The sequence below is a fragment of the Mixophyes fleayi genome, chromosome 10 (genome assembly GCF_038048845.1).
Source record: "Mixophyes fleayi isolate aMixFle1 chromosome 10, aMixFle1.hap1, whole genome shotgun sequence".
NCBI lineage: Eukaryota > Metazoa > Chordata > Amphibia > Anura > Limnodynastidae > Mixophyes > Mixophyes fleayi.
In genome coordinates this window covers 24812630-24839120 of record NC_134411.1, presented here as the reverse complement: position 1 = coordinate 24839120, position 26491 = coordinate 24812630, and the positions used below count along the sequence as shown (strand labels likewise).

Below are 26491 nucleotides of genomic sequence, written 5' to 3'. Positions count from 1 at the left end.
AAAAATGTGTATGAATTGAAACGTAAGAATACATATGACTATTAATTTTAAATAAAGCAAATCATTTTTATACCCACAGATCTAGGGATTATATTTTAATAGTGGCTCTCGAGCCCTGTTGAGTTTTTTATTTATGGACCTGTAAGTCTACAATACAAGTCTATTTATATGCAAGAGCTACTGTCACTATTCACATAAATGTATGTTCAAGTTTTCACAAACTTTTCAGAACTGAAGATATTTGAGACAAAGTTATTATCATGGGGGTGAACTATTGCTGAAACTAACTGATAACAGAGATCAATGGATGGCACTCAAGTGCACAGAAAATGCTATTTCAATGTAAGTTTTCTGAAGTTATGGGACCATATTTCATATATGTGTATAATAGCTCTTTATATATAAAACAATTAGAATTTTCCGTTTGGTAGTTGCTTCATTTAACCAAAAAATAATATGTGGATAAGGGTCAATCGTACTTTATAGGACTAGGTAAAACACTGTTATATATAGATGCTCCTTTTAATAGGCAGATAATCCTGGGCCTACACCAGCTGTGTCATCAGACCTTATAGCCAGGTTGCGGATGTCACAACAGTGCTTTATGATGTCATCTGGCTGCTCAAGGGCTCCTCAGCCTCAATAGAATTTTGTGTTTCTTCACCAGTCGACGTGTGAAGGTGATTTTTCTTGTGCTCGACTGAATCTTGTTTGTTATTTAATACGCAAATGGGTTCAGGTCACAAAAAGAAAAGAAAACGTTTTAAATATTCGTGTGATAGTAGTGATGAGAAGAGGAACGAGTTACCATCTGGGAGTAGTAAGAGGAGGAGGCGTGAAAAGTTCAACTCTAAAAAGAGATCCAGAGAGGAGGAGGAGAAATATTTTACTGCTGAAGAAGACCTCAGCCTGCCATTCTTAACGGCCAAAGACCATTTTTCTTCTGAGAGCCAAGAATGTGCAGAGAAGGAGAAAACATCTCGCAGGGGTATCAAAAAAAGCAGAATTGAGAAGTCTGAAGCTCCAGCAGGTAAGACGTATAAACCAACAGGGTATAAACCAATTTTTATAATTTGAAGCAATAATGTAAAACAGGCTTAAGCCTTCATAAAAAGCCATTGCAAGGTGGGTGTTTTGCCGCTTCCTAAATGACTGTCTTTATCATAGTAAACATAACTTTATCCAAGTCCTCTTCTGTGTAGAAACTACCTGCCTACCTACATATAATTAGCCTGTCCCCCAAGTTCTCATTATGACAATATAGCAGAATATCATTCAGTCATGTTATGATTTGGGTTATAGAATTGGCTTCTAGCTACAAGTTAGATGTATGAGCTTTATTTTCTATAGAGGTGCATTTGACACCTTACCCTTCCGGGATCAGTGTGACAGGAGTCTCACATCACTATTCTGTGCTGTTGGAGCTCCTGCTCCTTACACTATGTAACTCTCAGTCTGTGGCTTCCTACTTGTCTCCATTCCCCTCCTCACATCATGACACTGCCTCTGTCACATACAGCCCTGCCCTTATTAATATAATCACAGGAGTGATCAGGTCACTTTCCCCCTGCAAGAGCAGACCAGTGATCTCCTCAACATATTCTGTGCTGCTGTGAGCATTCCAATAATCTAATTGGCTACTGATTATTCTGTCCCCACCTGCTTCAAAACTAGGGACAAACATAGGAGTAGGAGATGAAAGTCAAGAACAAATGGTGCTATATGAAATGCGCCTTCAAAAAAATGTTGACTTATGAAAATTGAACAAAAAAATTAAATTAATTTCTATAGCTCCATTGATGGTATATGTCTTTGTTTTTCCTATATTTTTTTAATGGAACCCAGGTAGCGACAAGAAACATACATAAATAAAACATATGCCTTTTTATATATTTTTTGTTTGTTTACTTAATAATATAGATGTCAATGTGTTTGACACTGTATAAGCATAAAATAAACTTATGGTGCAATAGAATTTAGTCCCAGGACACTACATACTTTCTACAAACTGATTTGGGGGTATTTATGAAAACTGTTCTAGAGGTAAAAGCAGTGTCCAATGGGAGTCTGAGGATATTGTGGTTTCTGACCAGTAAAATCAGGAAATTTAAAATAATGAAAGTGAAAGGGGCATGCTGTTCCCATCACACAGACCACATGAGGCATTTTTAAAATGGAACCTCTTTGGTATGAAAGGGAAACAGCATTTCCCATTCACATTATTATACAGACACTGAAAATCTGACCACTTTGTATGTCCTTAAAGCATCTTCTTACGCTGCTGTTTTGTTGAAAGTTTTAGAATTTGAAACAAAATTATCTAAAATTGTCCGTTTTGAACAACTTTTATTTTCATTTTAGTAACACTAAAGAACAAAACTACAGTCAATGAATACATATATACCATATAAATTAGTTTTTCTTACTTTAAAATATGTAATTAGATTTCTTGTTCGAATGTTTAATAAAAGCTATGTAAAATCAACAAAAATCAACATATTGGCCCAATATTGCAAATTTTGTTGTTAATATTCACTCATTGTTACTATGAAAAGTTCTATTAAAAAATGACTATAAGCTGAACAAGAATAGTGTGCCTGATCTTACATACTATTGGCTTCTTCCAATCCACTACTGTAATTGCAAGCTTTCCATTGTTTTCCAATTCCCAATACTATTATAGTAAGGGTCAGTGTTCGAAGTGGGAATTTAGAAGTGGTGGTATGGAAAAGTGAGTGATAGAATTTGATAGTTTTACTATGAAGACAGCAGGAGAAATGGCAGTATGGCATAGCAGCGTATACCCCCACTTCAACGACTGCTAAGGTGTTACGTGCACAGGGAGACTTGCCTTTAAACACATTGCCGTTTTAAATTTTGATGGCAAACTCGTCCAATATCATCGATTTGCTAAAATCGGCCTTTAATACATTTACCCCCTGGACTTCACAGACCAGCTTTCTCCTGGTGGGTCAATAATACCTTATGACATGTTATCCGCATGTTATCTCATGCCACTTCTCGCTGTTTCACTTCAGAATTTCCACAGTGTAATTTATAACTTGTTTTGAATCATTATATATAAATTAACTGCCCACTAGGTGGTTGTTTTACATTACCATGGGATATATTCATCAAAGGAAGACTAATTGCAGTGATATAACATGAAGTCATCAACGTGGCAGGTGAGCCATACTGGACTGATACTGAAGCATGCATAGAGCTGCTGCAACAGGGAAAAAAATAATGATTGGGCTACCGCCATCAGTAACTCCATAAATTGATTGGGCAAAGGGAAACCAAGACATTTTGCTGGTCAAATTAACCAACTTTACTACCAGAAGAGATCTTTGATAACTATACTCCCATGTCTTCCAAACAAGAAAATCTACTCCTTCATTTGTTTTATTGCCTCTTCATACCAGTTTTGTCCTTATCTGTTCTGTATGTCTTCATTGTCTAAGAGTTTAAATAATTAAGACTGAAAAAGACATAATTTTTTCTTAGATAATAATTCTGGTTTCTCTTTATTTCACAAGGAGTGAGAGGCACCGAACCAGGCAGCTCATCTGCGACAACCTCATTCTCGGTGGAGAGTTTCATCTTCCACAAAATTATTGGACAAGGTTCCTTCGGGAATGTATGTGTTCTGTTTATTTTCTATCTGGATTTTGCTGACATATCAATAAATACCGCAGGATGCTTTAACCCCTGGCTTACATCTCTGTCTCGTCCAGGTGTTGCTGGCTTCGGACGTTGCCTGCGGACAGAAGCGGGCAGTAAAAATAGTGGGAAAGGAGACTGCTATGGAAACCTCTGAAGAAGGAGTTCCAATTGAAGAGAAAGTGCTTCAGATAGCAAGAGGTTCCTCTTTCCTCCTCCATGCACAAGGATCATTCCAGACAGCAGTAAGAGTCTCCTCACCGTCCATTGTCTTCTCTCCAAATTCTTATCCAAAGTGTATTATATAAAATTCCCAGATGTATGATAGATATAGATCCCAAATACTGTGTGTATTATATCCCAAGACCTCAATTCCAAAGTGTTTTATACACACAAACCCAAATACTATGTATATTATACACCTAGACCCCAAGTCCTATATACATCATATACCAAGACCCAAAATAATATGTGTTTTGTACATTCAAATTCCTTCTGTATTATGCACCAAAAATTTGCTGTGTATTATACATGTAGACCCAAATACCATATGTATTATACAACTTGAGTCACCTGTGCAATTTACACTAAGACCCAAAGTCCCCTGAGTATCATACATCAAGACAACCAGTCCCTGTTTATCATACACCTACACTGTGTATATTACACCCACACCAGTGGTTGAAGTGGCGGTGTATATGATGGTATGTCATACCGCCACTTCTCCTGCAGCCCTTATTGTAAAACTATAAAATTCCATGCACTTACATTACCATTACATTTTCTATACCGCCACTTCTAAATGTCCATTTCGACCACTGACCTACACACACCCTTTTGCTACAGGCCACTCTGAATTTGGACACAAAAACTGAGACTGTCCCGAGAAAGTCAAGACTGTAGACAAGTATGCATTGTAGATATTTATATGTGAATCTACATTGCACATAACTAAATAGAAGAGCAGACAAATTAGACATTATTACATTCCACATGCCCGCAGTAAGTAACCTGTTCTTACGCAGTAACCGGTGAGTGAGGAATACCATGTATAATGTTGGTATTGTAATCAGTGGTGGAAGTGGGCTGGTGTACGGTGGTATATCAGACTGCCACTTCTCCTACTGCCTTCATTGTAACACTATCACATTCCAGTCACTTACATTATATATATATATATATACAGTGGTGGAAGTGGGGTGTATACGGTGGTATGTCATACTGCCACTTCTCCTCCTGCCTTCATTGTAGCTCCTCAATTAGCACCTAGTAAGATATGTGGTTAGTGCTTGTCTGATGTCTGGTGCAAGCCCAGGGCTGGGCCACCCTGGGTGGGGAAACACCCCAAGCAAGCCCCAGGCCTCTGGGCCTGTTCTGGGAGAAAACTGCCAGGCCCAAACAGCTGTGCTTTCAAAATTTCATGTTATTTCTCAGCCAGGTAATGTGGTGAATGTTACCAGTACAAGTGCAGTGATTGTGGAAAAAGGAAAAGATGTTCCCAGCACTGTTATCAGGCTGTCAGTTTAGCACAGTAAAAGGGTGGAACATCTCTGGAGCAGTCATCTCAATAAGAGAGATGTTTGAGAGATGCAAAACCATTGGGTGTGGGAAGTATGTTGTTGGTCTGGACCAGGCTAAAGCCTTTGATAGAGTAGATCATGATTATCTGTGGGCAACTTTGTCAAAGTACGGTATCCCGGGACAATTTGTTGATTGGTTAAAAACTTTATATAAGGAGGCAGAGAGCTTCACTCTGATTAATGGCTGGCAGGGTGACACTTTCAGAGTTGAGGTGGGGGGTGAGACAGGGTTGCCCTTTGAGTCTGCTCTTGTATGTCTTTGCCATTGACCCATTTTTGAGGTAATTTTTGTGGTTTTCGAGGGTTGCCGGTCCCCCACTGCTTGCCGCTGACTGTAGTCGCATATGCGGATGATGTGACTGTGTTGGTGTCTGAGCCTCGTGAGGATGGGAGGCTATCTGCAGCCATCAGAAGCTATTCAGAGGCCTCAGGGTCTCTGGTCAACCTTGACAAGAGTGAAGCTTTTTGGACACTGCAAGGTGATCCTGATTTTGATCTGCCTGAACTTGCAAAGGCCTCCTCCCATATTAAGATCTCAGGGAAATTTGGTAGGGAAGATTATGCCAGGTTAAATTGGGAGGAGAAGTTGGGAATCGGAAATGCAAAGGTTCAGCGGGGGTAAAACTGGAGGCTGACCTACAGAGAAAATATTACAATGTTAAAGACTTTCCTGGTTCCTGTTTTCTTGTACGTTGCGGTAATTTTTCCTTTGCCAGAATCTTTTTCAGCCCGGCTCTCTAGTCTGTTCTTCCAGCTCTTATGGGGCAACAAACTGAATCCTATAAAAAGAGGGATCACTTACCTACAGAGAAAAGAGGGTGTTTTTGGGTATGTTGAATCCAAGGGTTTTCTTTGACTCCTTGTTTTTAAAAATAAATATTGGAAACTTGGACTCAAATGTTGATTCTCTGTGGGTAAACAGTATCAGGAATTGGATATTGCCTTTTGCAGAATCTTGGATGCGAGGTGGTAGTCTAAAGAGGGGTAGATGGATGCAGGACTACCTCCCACCATATCTGGAATCTGGTCTCAAGTCTCTGAGGAAGTAAGGAATAGAGAAATGTTACAAGTCCAGGAAAGAACTATGCAGGACGTTCTTTTGTTCCCAGCTTGCACTCAGAGACTGTGTGGATAGAACTTTGCAAGAAAGTTTAAAGTTTTCAAATGGGGCGAGACTTCTGGCAAAGTTTTTTGACGTTGCTTGGTTATCATTGCATGGAAAAATGTTTGTTAGAAGTAATTTAAAATTCTTAAACATCTCAGATAGAAATTGTCCTCTGGGTTGTCATCAGGAGGAAACAATACAACATTTTATAATTGATTGCTGGGGAAGCAGGACATTATGGAAGGAGATAGCAGATAGACTTAGGATCAGGAGATTTTGGTCTCTGAAATACTCTAATATAGTCTATGGAGTTCCATCAACTATAAATAGTATAGACCGAGAGTCGACATATATGATAATAACAGCTGTAAAATATTACCACTGACATACAAGAACTAGAGTATCGATTAACCATGAGCCTTTCCTGTATTTGAAGGACGTAGATCTAATTATGTCAGAATTAAGGTGGATTAAGTCTCTAGAGGTTAAAAAAAAAATAGGAAAAATGCAAAACTATGGGAATGCATTTATCTGAATGAATAACTTCATATGGATCACGCATTTCTATTTTTATTTTATTTTTTATTTTTCCCCCAACAGCTATGGACTCTTAAGTTACAGTTTCTTTTTGTTGTGTGTGTGTTTATTTTGATTTTTTGTTTTAATATTGTTATTGATATTTTTAAGCAGGTATCCAATTAGTAAATAAGTGGACATTTGTTGTAATATGAGTTGATTATGTTTGTTCCATTGTATTCAGTTGGTTTTCATCAATAAAAATCGCGTTCATTGTAATACTGTCACATTCCAGTCACTTACATTTTCCATAGCGACCACTTCTAAATTTTCACTTTGACCGCTGACTGTAACATATACCACGTTCTCTGTCTATTACACAGGACTTCATCTTTTATGTCATGGAGTACATGGGTGGAGGAAACCTCGAGGAGTTACTAGCAGGCAACGCTCCATTCAACATCCACACCACAAGGTAAGACTGACAATAGGTATATTCGGTGGGGAGGGCTGTGAGCTGATTGGTGGCAAAGGACATTTTCTTTATTTAAAAAATGCAGCCTGTAGCACCTCCCTATACTGATCACTCCTGAAAGGACTAGTTGTTATATGGAGGTCAATAAAAGTAAGAACGTGGTGTTATTAGACTGTAATATGAGGTTGTCATTCAGGATGACTTCTATATACATACATTAATTACATACAATATTCATATAGAATGCACTTATTTATATCTTATGGCTACATATTAATCTAATATTCAAGTGAAGATAAAACATATGTGCATTGATACGGAAAAAAACCCTGTATTTTTCTGGACATTTATGTCTCTTTATGAACCTAATAAAACCCAATTGAACATGGTAGAATACCGTCTTGTCATGAATAAATCATAATGTTTCAGTATAGCCGGTGTCACTGTGTCACATAGACTGTCCATTTACTATACCAGGTGGAACTTACTATTCCATTCTTATTTGCTTCGTTTAGTGTTCACCATCTTTCATGTTCATAAATCCTTTCCTCTTTCCTATCAGATTTATAGCAGCAGAAATTGTTTGTGGGCTGAAGTTCCTACATGAAAATGGTGTAATTCACAGGTATGACTTCATACTAATGTATTCTTACATATCCTTATTTAATGATGAAATATCTCAGCTCCCTGTATAGAATTACAGTTATTCTGCTGACTGTAGAGGTTTAATGTTCTTAATGATTATATAATACATTGTCTGCCCCCGTCTAGTACACATATTTATTATTAAGTTAATGTAATTTCCTATATCCAGTCTCCCCATTAAGGGGGATGAGTTAGATCCTGCGGCCACTGGGGAGAGTTGGGACATTGGTATCATAGGAGTCCCAGCTCTCCCATAGGAAATAATTTAACTTGCCCCTAATAGTTGGTGAGCTTCTATCAGTAAGTGTAGGATGGAGTGTACCAGAGACGGATATCATTGGTGGAAACCACTGTGTAGTAATGGGGATGTTGGTAAGAAGGCAGAGCAGTAACCGCACACTGAGATACTATGTAATACAGTGCTGATCACTCTGACATTACATTTTATTAGTAGTATAACTAGGTCTTTGCTGCCGTACAGTGGCGGTGCATTGTATTGCAGCTTACTAAGAGGATAACATTGCATCACAAGCAAATTACAGAAAGTACTTGTAAACATTATACTTCCCCAGGGGTGCACAGAGGATTTTTCAGGGGGGGTTTCCTCCAGCCCCGAATAAAACAACAACCCTAGAGAGCTAGGGTTAGCGGGGTTAGCGGGGGGGGGGTTCTGGAGACCCAGAAGCCCCCCCTGCGTGCGCCACTGTTCCCCTATGGATTACATCACTCTGATCCTAACGTGACCCATTTGGAGCTTCTGAACCTCTCTACAGACAAACATAATATTTCTCTGTTCACCTTTCTCCACAACAAACCAAGTTATATAACTGGTAGGTTTCTGAACTTTCAAACTTTCTCTTCACAGAGATCTGAAACCGGCCAACATCATGCTGGACTGCGAGGGCCATATAAAGCTCTCAGACTTTGGCCTCGCAGCAACAAATGTGTTTGGAGAAGACACAACATCAGAAATGGTTGGGACTCTTCGTTATATGGCTCCTGAGGTGAGCAACAGGTTATGCATCAGTAATGTCTTACATACCAGTCTACCATGTTTTGTACTACTGTTTGTACTATGTGCGGCGCTGCGGAAACCTTGTGGCGCCCAACAAATAAATGATAATAATAATAATAATGAGAACAGACCTCTTACACTGCCCTCTGCTCCTTGCCCAGTGCAGAGTGAGGAAAGATAGACAAGCCCCGTCCCTTAAATATATTTTAGACATGTCGGCTTTCAGCCAAAGCATTCTGAACACATTGTAACGGCAGGAATATTATTTATTTATTCTGCCCAACCGTCCACTGTACTAACTCTTCCTCTCTCCCTCATGTTTTCATAGGTGATTCGACAACAATGCTACACCTCAGCAGTGGACTGGTTTGCCTTTGCCATTATCTGTTTCGAAATGGCCAGTGGAAACTATCCCTTTTACACCGGGAAAGGCAAGGCAAAACTGGTCCATTCACTGTTGAACGAAGAGCCATCTTACCCTGAGGACCTCAATCCTGATCTGTTTGATCTGCTGTTAAGTGTAAGTAAATATAGAGTTATAGCTGGTGAAAAGAAGGGAATATAGAGTCATAATTTTCTAGAGTAACAAGATAATAATATGTCAGGTGACAGAGGTCAGTAGACTGCAGGAATGTGGCTGCCCCAACTTGCAAACAAACTACGCTGAAACTATTCTGGGTATTGATCTATGGAATATATTTATATTTACTAACTAGATAGTAATAAGTAAGGTTAGCAGAATAATTGGCTGCACATGATGGACATGTTAGCAGTTAGGGTATGGTCCCAGCTATGCAGTTCTCACCTCACCTAAATAGAGCAGAGTGCCGGACCTCTTCTGAGCATGTGTGGTCTGTCTATGCCCCTGATACGTATACGCCACTGAGAAGGAACGTTTACTCTAATCTCACCCTGGGTGGGGGGGTCTTGGATGGGGAAATGACCCACATCGCCGGGCCCTCATCACCTCTTGGCCCTGTAACTTCTACATTCCCTGCACCCCATATTGTTATTCTCCCACTCTGGATGGATCTTTAGACACCACTTGGAGCATTGTGTTCAGTTCTGGAAACACCACCTTTAGTAGGACATTGATAGAGTAGAGGATAGAAAAATCATGCGGGATCTTATGTACAAAATCTACAGTACAAAGAAAGATTTATAGCGCATAATATGCACAGCTTAGAGGAGAGAAGGAAAAGGGGGACAAGACTGAAACATTTATAGATTTCAGCAAGATTTAGAAAGGAAACATATACAATATAATCTATAAAAAGGACACTCTAAAACTGGCGATGCTGGGAGAATAATGAATGGAAATTCTATTTTAACCTGTCATCATCATCACCATTTATTTATATAGCACCACTGATTCCGCAGCGCTGTACAGAGAACTCATTCACATCAGTCCCTGCCCCATTGGAGCTTACAGTCTAAATTCTCTAACATACAGACAGACAGACAGACAGAGAGACTAGGGTCAATTTTGATAGCAGACAATTAACCTACTAGTATGTTTTTGGCGTGTGAGAGGAAACCGGAGCACCCGGTGGAAACCCATGCAAACACAGGGGGAACATACAAACTCCACACAGATAAGGCCATGGTGGGGAATTGAACTCATGACCCCAGCGCTGTGAGGCAGAAGTGCCAACCACTTAGTCATAGTCTTTCAGATGTTACAAGGATATAGAAATTTAAGCAGGCTTTTAATCAAAATGTTTAGCTTGAGACTAAATCATTTATGGCCTATATGGGAAGATTAAATGGATCTATTGGTGCTCATCTGTCATTAATAATCTATGATTTCTTGTTTTTGTTTATTTATTAGCTCTTCTATAAAAATGCCTACTACAGAACAGCATTCGGCAGTTCGAAAATTAAAGATCATCAGTTCTTTTCCCCAATTGACTGGGTGAACTTGGAAGGGAGAAAAATATGTCCCCCATTTTTAATGGAGCCAGTAAGTATATGAATAAGGCAGGAATCCAAGCTATGTTCTATAATCTTACCTTTATATAATTCCCAAGACTGCAGTGTTCAATGATGAGATATTCTCTATATAGCCTGCCCCCTGTTGGATACACAAGGAGTTACAGTGCTATCACAGGTTGTTCATGCACTGAAACTCTATATCATCCAATATATGAGTGTCAGCGTTAGTCTGCATTTGTGTGTTTACGTGCAAACATACACACATGAAGAGTTGCAGAGTAACATTGGCGAGCCATAACTAGAAGTTTTTGTTATTCATATATACATAGTAAACAAACATAATATATCCAGCTCTGGAAAATTTGTCACATCGCAGTGACCTGCAAAGAGCCAGTGCATGGAATTACAGTGCTAGAAATGACAACGCTGTGGCTCTTCTTCCTATTTCTATCCCAGAGACCTTTGATCTCCTGTTATTGCTGTGATTTCCCACATATAAAACATACTTAAGATACAGCACTTAAATAAAAAGACTAACCAAATAAATAAGAATACATACCAGGGCATAGCACTCAAGAATTGGGACCGATAGCAAATTGGAGGGGGGGGGGGAGGGTTTGCCAGTGATGGTGATACATCTGCTCCAAAGCCTGGGCAGCCAGCATATGCGCAGTGAAGCCACATTTGGGCTTTCGGTTCTGGAACTGAGAAGAGCAGAGTGGGGACCCTCTGAATGCTCTCCCCACATTGGCCGGCCCCTTAGCAGCGGCATAGGCTGCTCCTGCAGTTATTCTGCCACTAATTATGGATACTCGTTCAAATTCATTATATGTCAGATTTCCTTCACCCCTCATCAAGTACCTCAGTGTATGTTTTCAGAATTCCCTTCATCTTGGCCAGGTGAATTCATTTATAGAAGAACTCCGTCTAGCATTGGCTTGACTTCAGTATTCTAAGGTACAGTGCAGTATTTTCCTTACCTGTGGCTGTGCTGTTCTCATGATCCACTAGAGTCAGAGAAGCCTTCACTGCTAACAAAGCCATTGACGTGTTAACTTCCCTGGTGGCAATCTATGCCTTCACTTGTTAGCTGAAGCAAAATCATATACTCAGCAAGTAATGTACATCATTAGGGTAAAACTGGAAATGAAACTCAGGAAGTCAAACTGCATGACCCACCATGGAAATGTTTATTGTGTTTGGCTTGATTTCATTGGCTGCCAGAAGCCAAACCAAATGTAATGAGAATTGTGAACATGTTAGATAGATATAGACAAGAGGGACAGATTTTATTGTGTAATCTGCAAATAGAGTTTGTGGTATATCAGGGCCATTCTGAAATATTTAGGGCCTTGATGCTGAGTTGAACTTAAGCCAGTTTCTGTAGCGTATATTGCGCAAATACACATTGTGCATGTTCACAGAGAAAGTGCATGCATATGCAGAAATGCAGACTTGCACGTATCTGGCAGTTGTGTCTCCTTACAACTGGAGAGGCAAAATGGGGACAGGTAGGGCCAGGCACACACAGACTGAGTACAATAAAGGCATGTTCATGCAAATATGGCTCATGTCGACCTCCAGAAACAAGCATATACACCTGTTAGGAGACATATGCATTGTACATGTGACAGGGTAGGTGCGAATACACACGTAAACAAAGAGCATTTGCTGCAGATTCAGAGCAGTATACATCTGTAGATATCTACGGCTCTGCATAAGTGCAGAAATGCTATTTTCATTTGCGTTTTTTGTTTTATTAATTTATGCCCAATGTACACCAGCCCCTTAATATGTATGTGGTTCTAATGAAATGCATTAGTAATTAAACTGCAAAGACAAATATATGTTAATTTTTTTTTTTTTTTAATGATCCATCAAATGATCTTCAATGTTCTACCTTCAGTTTGCATTTACATTACATAGGGCGAATAACGGCCTTATAATAAGTGGATGCTTTGTTAGATTTTATTGATTATGCTATAAGTCTCTGTACCGAGTAAATTTTGAAGCATAAGACATTACACAGTGGATAGTGATTGTGATTAATAAATTGAGCTAATCCTTAGCATACAGATATATAGCATAGTACGGTGTAGAATCCAGAGATTATACATTATGCACTTTTTTCTCTCCATTATGACACATACTGGGGTGGGATATGCAATGAATAATTTTTATATTAGCTATACATTTATTTTTGGTATATTAAATAATATAGCGGGTTTCTTTGTTTTCTCTGCATAGGAACCAGAATTAGACTGTAGGGAGACCATAGCAGTGGATGAGCTGCTGCTCTGGATGCAGAAGAGAAACTACTGACATCAATCCTCTTCCATGGCCTTTCCTGACCATGACCTATTGAAAGTTATTATATGAACCATATAAAATAAAGATATTTTCTTAACCTTCTGAATTGGCCTTTAGTATAATTTATAATCCACTGTAGTTTATGGCAACATGTAGGCATTAAATGAATATTATAACCCACACCTTTAAAATATGTTTTAGTGGCATTTACCTGATCACTAATCAAATCTCAGATTTAGTGGATTAGTATTTAAAAATGATAGCCATTAATTCATTAATTAAATCCTCTTTCAAATAAATATGATGTTGTCAATATAAAGATGTCAGAGGAACATATTAGCAGAAAATGGGTTATTTTGCCAAATGGAGTTGTTCTCTAAGAAACCCATAAATACATTTGCATAAATGACATCGAGCCTGGTCCCCATGGCTGTGCCTTGAATCTGTAAATACAATTAGTCCAAAGGATTAAAATAATTATACTAAAGAATGAAAGAAATACTCTCCATGTCAAAATTAATTTATCTATATCTCCATCCTCCCAAAAAATTCTAACTGCTTCAATCCCTTGATTGTATCTGATGGAGGTATAGAGTGATGACACAATAACATTACAAAAATGTAATAATCTTTCCACACTATGTGTCTTAAAATGTTATTAGTCTGTGTGGAATCTCTAAGGTAATGTGATAATTTCACTACCAACCCCTATAAATAAATGTCAACATGTTTAGAAAGGCCTGATATCAAGTATTGTGTCTGATCTTAGTGGAGTTTAGGCAAACCAAAAAAAATATTGAATAAGTAAGTGGTTGATATACAAAAAATCAAAGTCTGCATTGTTAAGTATTCCGAAGTCCAAGGCTTTCTTCAATAATACAAACAATTTGCATTTCTAAGAAATAGTAGGATTATATTATAGCAGTTTCTAGGTGTCTTTATCACTTAATATCTATTTACGTTTGTATAGTATTGTAAGTTATTAAAAATAGCATTACCCCATCCTTTGGCAGTATGTTTCACAACAATATCAGGACAAGTATTTCATCCCTTCAAAGTTTTATTAATGCACTATGTAGCTCCCCATTGTGTTACTTTTCTTAGGATAGATAAAACACATCTCACATAGGTGAATTAATGAGGTATTCCATTTTTGTCTGATAATTACAAAGCAGAAACTCAGGGAAAACATGGAGTAAGGGGCTTTTTGGCCATTAACTCGTAAGTCTGAGAAACCAAGATTGATTTAATCATAAATAAATCTATCTAAAAAGCACCTCTATTTTATTTTTAACTTTATTAACTTAGTTTGTAAGTCATGTAGTACAGAATGACATTTTTATACAAGTTGTACTTTATTTTAATCCATTTCATATGGCCAATGAGGGGTGAAATATCAATAGATATCTCTATGGATGTGGTTGAACTGTGACAGTTGATAAGTAGTATCTACAAATGGGTAACACTCAATAATGAGGAAGCCCAAAAAAAATCTAAGGTGGCAAATCTCATCGAAACCAAAGGGTGTGAAGATAAAGCAGCGATACCTAATTTTACAGTAGCAGCAGTAATATACTCATGGTACATGGTGTTGTTTCGATTGACGAGAAAATATAATCACTTCATTAAACTGGATAAACTCAGTTTCATCTAGAACTTTTACAACCATCTTATTGATTAATTAAATTCAGTATTCTGAAATCTTTTGACTTCCTGTTGTATTAAGTACATAAGACATGAACTATATAATGTCTGTGCTCAGGGTCCTCCCAAGGAATGTCTACACCGTGTGTTTCACAGTACCGGTAACAGATATGTCCCTTCTAGATTCCTCCAAAGCAAATGACCGTCTACCTGCAGGTAAGAGCAGCTTGATTAGTCTTTGGGCTTCATGTTCTGCATTTACTAAAGTAATTATTTGTACTTTGTTTTATTTATATGTTTATCTTTCTGTTTGTGTGCATATGACATAAATGCACAAGGATTCCTTGTAGATAAGTGATTTAAGGGTTTTCCATCACAGTTATTCTGTTCTTTGAAAAGGATATGGCACAAACATAATAATATGTTAAGGAAGTAATTCATGGAAGGGTACCCATACACTGTGGGACCCACAGACCAGGGGATCATTACAAGTGGGACTCTGGACCAATGCAAAGAGATATGAGGATAGATCAAAATTCCTTTATTATTGGATCATTAGAACACATCACTTGTCATGGCCTAAAATGTCCCAAATGATTATTGCAATCCACAAGCACATTACATCATGATTAGTGGAAAATGAATTGAAAATATAAATGAAAGGACATTCACAAATATATGTGGAACAGCTCAATCATTAATAAGTGTATTGTCCACCACATTTCGTGATTTACACCTATAATTGAAGTGCATTTTAACAATTATTTATAAACACTGGCAGTTGCTGTCATCCTTACACACTTACTATGTAATTTAATTCCCCTCACAAAGGGAGTTATTCTTATATGTATATATATATATATATATATATATATATATATATATATATATATATATATATAATCTAAAAGTAAATGAGAGGAGGAAATGAGAGGAGGCGCACAATAGTGTAGTATGGCAAGTTAATGAAGCCAAGTGAAAAATCCAAAAAAGGAACCAAACCACCAGAAATGAGTGAGCCAGAGCTTCCCACCAAGTGGGTATCAACAGTATCTAAAATAGATATGTATAGCTCATAGGATAGAAAATCACACACGGCCAGATGACGTTCAAAAAGGTATAAACAGGTCACACCAATGAAGATGTATGCGTACCAGAAGCCAATTGTTTAATGGCTTATCTGCAGGATATCCCGTAGACTGTGAGGATGTACTCAATCTTCAGCCAATATATATATATTATATTATGTGTATCTTATATGACAATAATTGATTTTTCATCTGTTCTTTATTTTTTTTTTATTTTGATGCAATACATAAATATATTGTCATTTAACTTTTGGTCATTGAGTGCAAATTACAGGTATAATGGGTTGGACTGGCACACCAGGGCACCTGGGAATTCTCTGGTGGGCCCACTACCAGATGGCCCTGTCCCTTTTCCCGATGTCGAGGGGCTGAAAATGTGCACTCAGGGCCTGTGCCAAGTGGAGGAGCCGCCTGCATCTCACCATTACTTAGGAGCCTCTGCTGTGCTCCTATTGGCTGAGTGACATCAAAGAGTCACTCAACCAATCAGAGCATAGACACTTCCCCTACCCACACTGTCCCAACCCACAGAAGACAGATGCTGGAGACAGGATGAAGTTAGTGTGTCTGTGTCTGTGTGTGTCTGTGTGTGTAAGTGTGTGTGTAAGTGTGTGTGTAAGTGTCTGTGTGTGTAAGTATCTGTGTGTGTGTGTAAGTGTCTGTGTGTGTGTAAGTGTCTGTGTGTGTAAGTAAGTGTCTGTGTGTGTAAGTAAGTGTCTGTGTGTGTAAGTGTCTGTGTGTGTAAGTGTCTGTGTGTGTAAGTGTCTGTGTATAAGTGTGTGTGTAAGTATCTGTGTATGTGTCTGTGTGTGTTTGTGCATATGTAAGGCTTCTGGCAGCAGACAGATTTTGTATGGCTGTTTACTGCTGGTGTTACAATTAAGTGAGATGAGGGAGTGTTTGATAGTAATTACTTAATTTATATATTTATACAACATAATTACTACAGTGGAATCCGTATGATTAGTGCCAAAATAAATTGTATCTTGTTGGTAGAACACACCCACTCTAGTGGCTGAATGACTATATGGTGTCTGGCCACACCCCTTCAGAGGCACACCCCCACTGTATGGATGGCGACACACACAATATTTCATGGGCCCTATCAGTGCAGTGGGCCCTTCATGTCCCAGGCTGACACTGCAGGTATATTTCTTTTGTATTTGCAAATTATTTACCTGATTGCACCACCCCAGGATGACTTTTTATTACATATTGAACATAGGGTCTAACATTGTCTATTTAATATGTAGTCCTAGAAAAGTTTTGGTTCTTTACATGTAATTTAGATAGTTAACTCACAGTCCATAGTTAGTCTTAGAATACGAGAAACCAGCTTTTTTTTGTTTTTCATTTCAAAAGTAAAGTTATATCAAACAAAAAAACATGAGCTGCAAAATTGCCAAATTTTATTAAAATGTATTAAACATAAAATGGCAATTACTTTAGTAAAAAAAAATAGATGATTAAATTGTGGTTAAAGGTGGGTAATTGTCCAGACCAACATATATGAATACTTTCGCATTAAAGGAGAATGCCAAGCAGCTAGATCTTTATATCTATAAATCCCTCTCAATCCAACTACAGTAGCAGAACCATGTGGGATAGATATTTGGGTGATATGTGGATGTGCACAGGCTGAATTCAGATGACACTGCAGCTGATTGAACAAGCCGTGGCTGCCATCCAATCAGATGCTTTGACAATTTCCCATGCAGCCTGTGTACTTTCAAGTGTTTACAAGTCTCTATGCTAAAAGAAGCAGTCTTTACTGATGTCATTGGCGGAGCTTCTCCTGGACATCTCTGGTATCAGACCTCTGTGGTTATTGTAGTTGGGTGAAGGTTTCTTTGTTTTGTCAGGCGTTGTACTTTACATTTGAGAAAGACAGGAGGTACACATAGCCAACAAACCACAATTCTAAACCCTATAATGTTATATGACAGTTATTATCCCTTGGGTATAGGCACAGTGCACCCAAAGGTGCACTTTACTATAATTTAATGTAGGTTTAGACAAATTGCAGGACTCACATAGCCAATGTGCCAAACAATATGACTGTTGGCATCTAACCTTTAGAAGACATTTGTATTGATGCCAATAGATGTATATCTTTCCACACAACCATGGCTTCTGAACTCAAACGTATTTGTCCATTAAAGGCAGAAAGCCTTAGTATTTGTGTATACAGTCAACAATGCATTTGATCATTAATATTTCTTCTTTATTGTGACATTTATACATAATAACAATTATAAATGTCAATAACACAAACTTGAATTATTTAACATGCATGGCACATGATCTGACCATTTTTATATATAGGTAACAAAAAAAACCAAACTAACATTTAATTCAGAGTTATTTAGATACAGGATGAACAATCTTAGTTGCCATCATGCTCAGTCAAATGGCCTGAACTAATATTAATGATTCCATACTTCTACATTACATGGAAACTTCGGTAAGGGTTATCTTGTTGCTATGGGATCAGAAGTCTTCTGTTTGGAGCCTCTCATAACCCGTGGTCCTGGCTCTCTTCATATATGTATGTGCTATTACTGCGACCAGTGCAACGATGACCACTGCTGATAGTGCAATCACCAGAGTGTTCATATTCAGAGAGGTTATTTCTACTAAATTTGGGGGGAAGAGAAGATACATTAGAATACACAGTGCAGTAATATCATGTTGTTAATTTACAGGCACTTCACCCTCTAACAGCCGTACAAACCTCATCCTCAGACTTAGCTGAATTGTGCACAGTACGGGGGCATAGATAGAAACCATGATACCACCTCCTACCAGTCGCACCAAACTGTCCTGTTACCACTATTGTGAAAGGATCAATGAATAGGACTGACAGGAGGATTTTGGGAGTAGTTACAGTATTATGAGACACAGGCAAATATGATAATTATTACACATCAACATCTTTATATTTACATTAGGAGAATATAAAGGAAAAATAAATATGGTTAGTGTGCCTTTACTGAAGTCATGAAACTGTAGATGTAAGAAAAAAAACAAACAGATTATAGAATAAATGTATTTGTGCTATATATATCTGAACATTCAGGGAGACTATTGGTGTCTGGCTGTGCCCCCTCTAAATACCTAACCTCCCGAGAGGGGAATGTAATATGTGCGAGTTGATTTACATAAAGCACACATGGGGTCAGAGTGCAATTTATTAGTAATGTATTTTAATAATTTGAGTGTTTACTTGATTAGCACTATATAAATGATAAGATAGGTATTTGGTTGGCAATCTGCAGAGAAAGACTTCAGACAGAGTTACACATTTGTACAGAAGAGCACCTCACCATCAGTTCTGATGTTGGTATTTTTGTTTATAAATCAAAACATTTTTTACAGTTGTATAACATTGTATAGCCTAGTACAGCATTGTATAGCATTGTACAGTATTGCATAGCATTGTGCAGCATTGTATAGCATTGTGCAGGAAAGGGGCCCTTTTGTCACCCAGTTGATGAGCATGAACTCACTCAAAGGTGTGGTCTTGTGTTTTTACTTTAATATTTTATGGTTATGTTTGCTATGTTTGTTATATAATATATTTGCTTTTGTGGCGTCACAGAGATATACTAACCTTTCCCAGTTATCCTACTTTAAACCTATGAGCTCCCGTTCCTTCTCCCGCCACATCCTCACCTCCTAACTGTTCATAAACCTCCTTCCACAATCCAACTTATCCTCACCTATTCGAGTATGCGCTACCTTTCATAATTCCAGACTTAATCTTACCCGAGACTGGAGATATATAGAACATTTCTATTTATAAATGTCCATATTCTGTGGTACTGGGGAATGTCCTCACCTGCATTACTGGGAGATTGTCTCTTCATTCTCAGAGGACCCTGGGAGATGAAGTGTTGCTGAGACTCGGACGCTAATGATCTCCTGCGTCTATATCCATCTGTGATACATCCTTTGTAGCAACGAGCATTTAGATCATCATCCTTGCACAGGATTACAGTGCAACTTATGTAAACCTAGGGTGCAACAACAGACATTAAATGCAATATGTCACAATCATTACATTATGGTGTGCTAAGCAGAAGAAAACTGTTATCTCTAGCTAAAACAGCTCTGTATCTTTCTATGTTTTAGCTTGGATCTCTACTCCGTATTGCAGAAATGAAAAATCATATACACAATATATATATATATATATATATATATATATATATATATATATATATATATATATATATATATATATATATATATATATATATATATACACACACACACACACACACACACACACACACATACACTGTAAGAATTGCCAAATGAGTGACTCCTTACTCTGGTCTTCCTAAACAGTTACTGTTTTATTTTGTCAGACCAACACTGCAATACAATGATTAAAAGTTACACAGCTGAAATGGCGTAGCTGGCATAATTACGTCACAGACGGAGGTGGGACCCCATCCCAGTCCCCCCATAGGCTGGATATCTCCGACTCAGTGGCTCGTGCCTTGATCTAAGAAATATTTTGCTTTTGGGCCTAGGTACAAGGATGGAAAGGACTAGTCTCCGTATTGTAAAGTTAAAGTGACTTATGTTTAGAGTGCCAATCTTTAGTTTTACTTTTTAACTGACTATAATTATATTTAAATACTACAAAGTGATACATGTCTAGATTGCTGGTGTTTTATGACATATTGTTGTGTTTCATCCCCACTATGTACCCTTTCCCCTTTATGTCCTACCCTTTCCCTATTTCTTTATTTTTTTTGTATCCCTTGCAATTATCTTAGAAAATTCAATAAACTTTATTTCAGTTAAAAAAAAAAAGTTACACAGCTGCCTGACACTTACTAAATCCCCACCAGCCCTAGCCATCGTCCGGCTGCTAGTCAGCGTCGGAAGCTCCAACCACCAGATCCCAAAATTCTTTTATTCTCAACAAACACACCTCAGCAATCAAACCCATGTTGTGCACCTGTGAGTAAAATCCTTCCTTAAGGTAGCAGCAGGATCCCTAATCCTGTCTGTACATTTCCCTGGTGGACGGGTCCTGTTTTGATTATCAGCCCATGGTAAATTACACCCTTTCCACCAAAAAATAAATATATATATATATATGATCAGGAGCTAGCGAGAGCATACTGTCAGGGATACAACTTGACGACTCTCACCTTTGTCCTACCTAGCAGATAATCCTCAAATACAACTTCAGTCATATTCCTCTATTCTGTTGTTTTGAGAACAGCACAAACTTTGACACTCTTTCTTCCTTGCATGATATTCAGTAGAAATCCAAAATAAAGTCCCACAGTTGAGAAACAGCCAATGTCTTTTCAGAGAACAGATTCCTTGGCGTTAGATGTAGAGTTCATCAGAGACAACAAGCACATTCCCCCACTGTGACCATGTGGGGAAAGAATCTCAATTTTAAGCCATGCAATATGACCAGATATTTACAGCAAGGTAGAAGTGGCTAAAAGTAATTCTACACAATGCCAATAATGCATTATATATATATATATATATATATGAGACAATGGATTTTTTTTTTAAAAAAGTAATATATATTTGCCATTTGAAACAAAAGCAGCCCGGATTAGTGTCCGTTATTATAGGAAACAAGAATTCTGGTGAAATAAGCTGCATTAAGATGAAGTGGTAAATGTATACTGCCACCTTCCAAACCACAATGCTTCCACACATTGGATGTACAGATGTACCATGACAATGCCAATATGTGCTGACCTGTAAAAGTAGACACATAATTGTCACATTGTGTAGGTTAGATCTTGCTGTCTGTAATTGACCCTCTCACATGTGCAACACCCAAAGGAAGCAACTTGTAAAAAAATACAGGCAGCTGATTAGAGATTCCCCAGATGTACATGTAGATATGATACCAGCTAATGTGTGACATTATCCTGCTGTCTCCCAGACGGTTCCTCCCTATAAATGCCCCACAGATTGAAATGTACTCACTTCTTCATAGTGTCCAATAAATGCAAATGCCTCCAATGAGAATCTGTACTGTGTCCTTGTTCCAGGATAAACCACCAAAGTATCATCTTTTTCGCACCTGCAACATGAATAATGTAACTAACACAATCCTATAATTCATATAATAATAAAAAACACATTGTACCTTATTTATGAAGTGCACTGGTTTGTACTATTGTGCCTAGAGGGTCCGCCCAGTACAGTATAAAGGTATACACATTGTGGGGATTATACTGTGCGCATTATGGAGATTATGCTGTGCACATTATGGAGATTATATTGTGTGGACTATGGAGATTATACTGTGCACATTATCATAATCACCGCCATTTATTTATATAGAGCCACTTATTCCGCAGCGCTGTACAAAGAACTCACTCACATCAGTCCCTGCCCCATTGGAGCTTACAGTCTAAATTCCCTAACACACACACACACACACAGACACAGACACAGACACAGACACACTAGGGTCAATTTGTTAGCAGCCAATTAACCTACCAGTATGATTTTGGAGTGTGGGAGGAAACCAGAGCACCCGGAGGAAACCCACACAAACACGGGAAGAACATATAAACTCCTCACAGATAACGCCATGGTCGGGAATTGAACTCATGACCCCATGTAAGGCAGAAGTGCTAACCACTACGCCACTGTGCTGCCCACAATAGAGATTATATTGTGGTGTGGACTATGGAGATTATACTGTGGTCATCATGGAGATTATACTGTATGCATTATGGAGATTATATTGTGTGGATAATGGAGATTATATTGTGTGCATTCTAGAGATTATATTGTGTGGACGATGGAGATTATACTGTGTGCATTATATAGATGTTACTGTTTGCATTATTCAGTTATGTGATATCGAGTATATGGAGGTTTGTATGATATAGGACTATACAGATTCATGTGTGGAGCGATATAGGAGTAAATGATTGTATCTGTAGTTGTAATTGTGGTAGGATTGTATGTAACGAAGTATGATAGGAGCAGGGGTCTCACGGCCGCCCCCCCAATGCAATAGCGCCTGATTTTTACCGGCCGGCCGCATCTCATGACACGCGATAGGAGTTATAGTATGTGATATGTGTTTATATACAGGAACGGTGATGGTGTTTTCACCCAGAAGCAATGAAGTTATAGATCTGTGAGTGATAATAAGATTTGTATACTGGTAGCTGTAATATTGTATTGAGCAATATATATACTGAGTGCAAGCTGTATTGGGGTAAGAATTATTAGGATATCACTGCAGTGTAAGTAAGGCGGAGATAATGGAGCTGACATGGGAATCATAAAGAATACTGTAATACATGCACGAATGTACATACATGAGGAAGATAATACACATTTAGGAAGAAATTAGTAATAAAAATGAATGCACCTACACACAGATATTGTATCATATATACAATATATTCAGTCTAATAAAAAAGAAAAGCAGCACTACTTCCAATGAAGGCGCACTAAAGACGTAAATATTCAGTCCAATACTGGGAAATTATTCCATATCATTGAGGGGATTGTTGAAGATGGATAATACATAAACATAGCTCATAAAACCAAATTTTTTTTATTGATATGCATTAAAAATGAATTTAATAATTAAAAAGCGAAATATTAAAATGTTGGAGTCTGGGACAGGTAAATGAGATGGGAGTACACATGAGAGTGTAGTGGTGGTAGAATCACCTATATTTATGTATCTCCCTATCCATGATAATCACAGTGAGAATCCCTAATTAGTCATCAAACATGATCAAACTGCACAGGTCATCTGGATGAATAAATCTTTATAATGTGCTAGTAACACAGATATCTAATGATGTATATAATTAATACAGATGAAGTTCCTGAATGTAAGTTCTGTTTCTATGTCCTTAAATGATGCTAAATATCTGTTCAATATTGTAAAGATCAACAGCGTATTCGTGATACCAGTTTTTTTCTGAAATCAGCTTATTTGTTATAATTATTATTTTTTTATTTGTAAGAAATTACACGAAGATCATGTGGATGGTAAGTATGTTAGCTTATAATGATGTTTCTCATAGTGAGCAGAGAAAAATGTATGCGTGACCGCGCATACACATGTCCGAGGACACGATCGCGATCAAGGTAAATGTATCAGTTTCACAGATCCTCAATGAACAGAAGAAAAAAGTATATATCTATATCTGTATATTTTCAGGTGTGATCTGGGTTTAGTAATTATCAACCCCACATATGCCAAATATTCCTTCTATTCTCACTTGAAAAGTGGCCGCATATAATTTTCCAGCTAGCTGGTCACCCTTTGTAAACTGTGTTATATAGGGTTATTATTCACTGACCAGCTATGGCAAAACGGATGCTTAGGAAAAATATATATATGTCTCAAATTACTTTGTGTATATTCACATTATTTCTTTGAGGGGCTATGATTAAAGAGTATTGAGCATATACATTTAGCATTCACCCCAGAGAACTGCTTGGTTCTATAAATAGCAGCTTTAGTATTATTATTGAGAACAAAATAAAGTTGTGTTCTAATATTTCAAATAGCTACATTTATAACAATCTAGTAATCTGCTCACATCAGAGGGCTGTGTTAGTAATCAGACTTGAGCTATGCACCTTAAGAGCATTAACATACAAAGAAAAGGTATTTTTCAACTTCTGTTGTTATATTGAATCAATTAATTGCATCTGTGGCAAGCTAGGGTTAATGCCATGTAAATTGCTAATGTTCTTTTCACATCATTTCATAGTTGAAGTATATTAAGCATATGCATGTGACATTCGCCCGACAGATAAATAGCAGTTTCAATATTGTTGTTAAAAACAGAATGAGGTTTGTATCTAATATATTAGTACCATAACAAAAAGCTGCATTTGTGATAATCTAATCTGAGGTTCAGCTCCTGTAAAAGGGCTGTGCTGGTGAACTGCAGCTCTGGTCTAATTACTGGAAACATTCACGAATACAAGGACTGAGTTTATCAGCTTCTATTGTTATATTATGTTAATTACTTATATCTGTGATAATCTAGGATTAATGCCATGTAGAAAAAGCTAATCCTTTTAAACAGAATTCATATTATTGATCAGAAAGAGCTGTAATAGCCAGCTACACTTTGAACTCCCTGAACACACAGACTCCTTCTAAAAACTACACATACACCTGACATACGTTTCGCTATTAGCTTCTACTAGGAGGCAACCCGTATGTCATTTGGGTTGGGTATTTAAACTAATATCCACCAATGAGCTCGATATAATTTCGATATACCGTATTTCCCGAAGTATAAGTCGCACCCCTGTATAAGACGCACCTTAATTTTGGGGCCCAAAATGAAAAAAAAAAGATGTATTACGGTACATAAAGACTGACAGCTCCGAGACTGTGGGAGGCGCCTGAAGGACCTTAAGGTCCTTTTGCCAATCAGCGGGGACACGCTGTGTAAAACAGGCAGCACGGACATGCTGACAAGCTGTGTGAAGCAACCAGCGGGGACACGCTGTTCCTATTAGCGGGGACTCCTCTCTCACACCAGGTGCCGACTTCTTCATTAAGGTAAGTAGCGCTTGCAGTGTATAAGACGCACCTTTTTTTTAGACCCAAAATTTGGGGGGAAAAGGTGCGTCTTATACTTGGGGAAATACGGTAATTAATTATTCAAATTTTTTTGGGAAAGAGTCCAAACTTATAAACATCTAAATTAATATGGTGAATTTATCCTGGTATGTCATTAGATGTATTTTATAGGGATTTAAACAATAACTTCTATGTACAGATGACAATCCTGGGATAGCATTATGTAGATATCTATAGATGATCAACAACATACATATTCTAAATGTACCTTACATATTATGTATATTTTATATATTCTCTGTATCTAGATGTTTATATGTTTGGACTCTTTCCCAAAAAATTTTGAATAATTAATTATCAAAAAACAGTCTTTTATATATTTGTTCCTGTGACCTTATAGTAAACACATTAAAAAATCTTAATTGATAGGTTGAAAAATGTGTCAATCAAATTATATCGAGCTCATTGGTGGATATTAGTTTAAATACCCAACCCAAATGACATACGGGTTGCCTCCTAGTAGAAGCTAATAGCGAAACGTATGTCAGGTGTATGTGTAGTTTTTAGAAGGAGTCTGTGTGTTCAGGGAGTTCAAAGTGTAGCTGGCTATTACAGCTCTTTCTGATCAATAATATGAATTCTGTTTAAAAGGATTAGCTTTTTCTACATGGCATTAATCCTAGATTATCACAGATATAAGTAATTAACATAATATAACAATAGAAGCTGATAAACTCAGTCCTTGTATTCGTGAATGTTTCCAGTAATTAGACCAGAGCTGCAGTTCACCAGCACAGCCCTTTTACAGGAGCTGAACCTCAGATTAGATTATCACAAATGCAGCTTTTTGTTATGGTACTAATATATTAGATACAAACCTCATTCTGTTTTTAACAACAATATTGAAACTGCTATTTATCTGTCGGGCGAATGTC

The 26491-nt window shown here is 37.7% G+C and overlaps 2 protein-coding genes across 3 annotated transcripts in view; one reads left to right on the top strand and one right to left on the bottom strand.

Annotated features, from left to right (window-relative positions):
* Positions 1–729: 729 nt before the first annotated feature.
* On the top strand, positions 730–13323 carry LOC142104124 (serine/threonine-protein kinase Sgk2-like). The gene is made up of 9 exons (XM_075188622.1): positions 730–1030; positions 3540–3640; positions 3738–3908; positions 7248–7339; positions 7902–7964; positions 8850–8988; positions 9328–9519; positions 10831–10962; positions 13182–13323. Exons 1-9 carry the CDS (start codon positions 730–732, stop codon positions 13254–13256), a joined length of 1266 nt encoding a protein of 421 aa, XP_075044723.1. The 3' UTR covers positions 13257–13323.
* A 4784-nt stretch (positions 13324–18107) lies between these two features.
* LOC142103432 (ZP domain-containing protein-like) overlaps positions 18108–26491 on the bottom strand; it is a 32877-nt gene continuing 24493 nt past the window's right edge. For both annotated transcript variants that reach the window (XM_075187487.1, XM_075187488.1), the window contains 3 exons: positions 21956–22052; positions 19818–19992; positions 18108–18612 (listed from right to left, as the gene is read on the bottom strand). In XM_075187487.1, coding sequence (XP_075043588.1) covers positions 18467–18612; positions 19818–19992; positions 21956–22052 — 418 coding nt within the window. In that variant the 3' untranslated portion in view covers positions 18108–18466. The remainder of the gene's footprint in view (positions 18613–19817; positions 19993–21955; positions 22053–26491) is intronic.

Excerpts from the sequence above, each read along its gene's own strand:
- LOC142104124 (XM_075188622.1), top strand. The coding sequence starts at position 730 with ATGGGTTCAGGTCACAAAAAGAAAAGAAAACGTTTTAAATATTCGTGT. Across the intron at positions 7,965-8,849 it reads GAAAATGGTGTAATTCACAG|AGATCTGAAACCGGCCAACA; the intron begins GTATGACTTCAT and ends TTCTCTTCACAG. Across the intron at positions 8,989-9,327 it reads TTCGTTATATGGCTCCTGAG|GTGATTCGACAACAATGCTA; the intron begins GTGAGCAACAGG and ends ATGTTTTCATAG.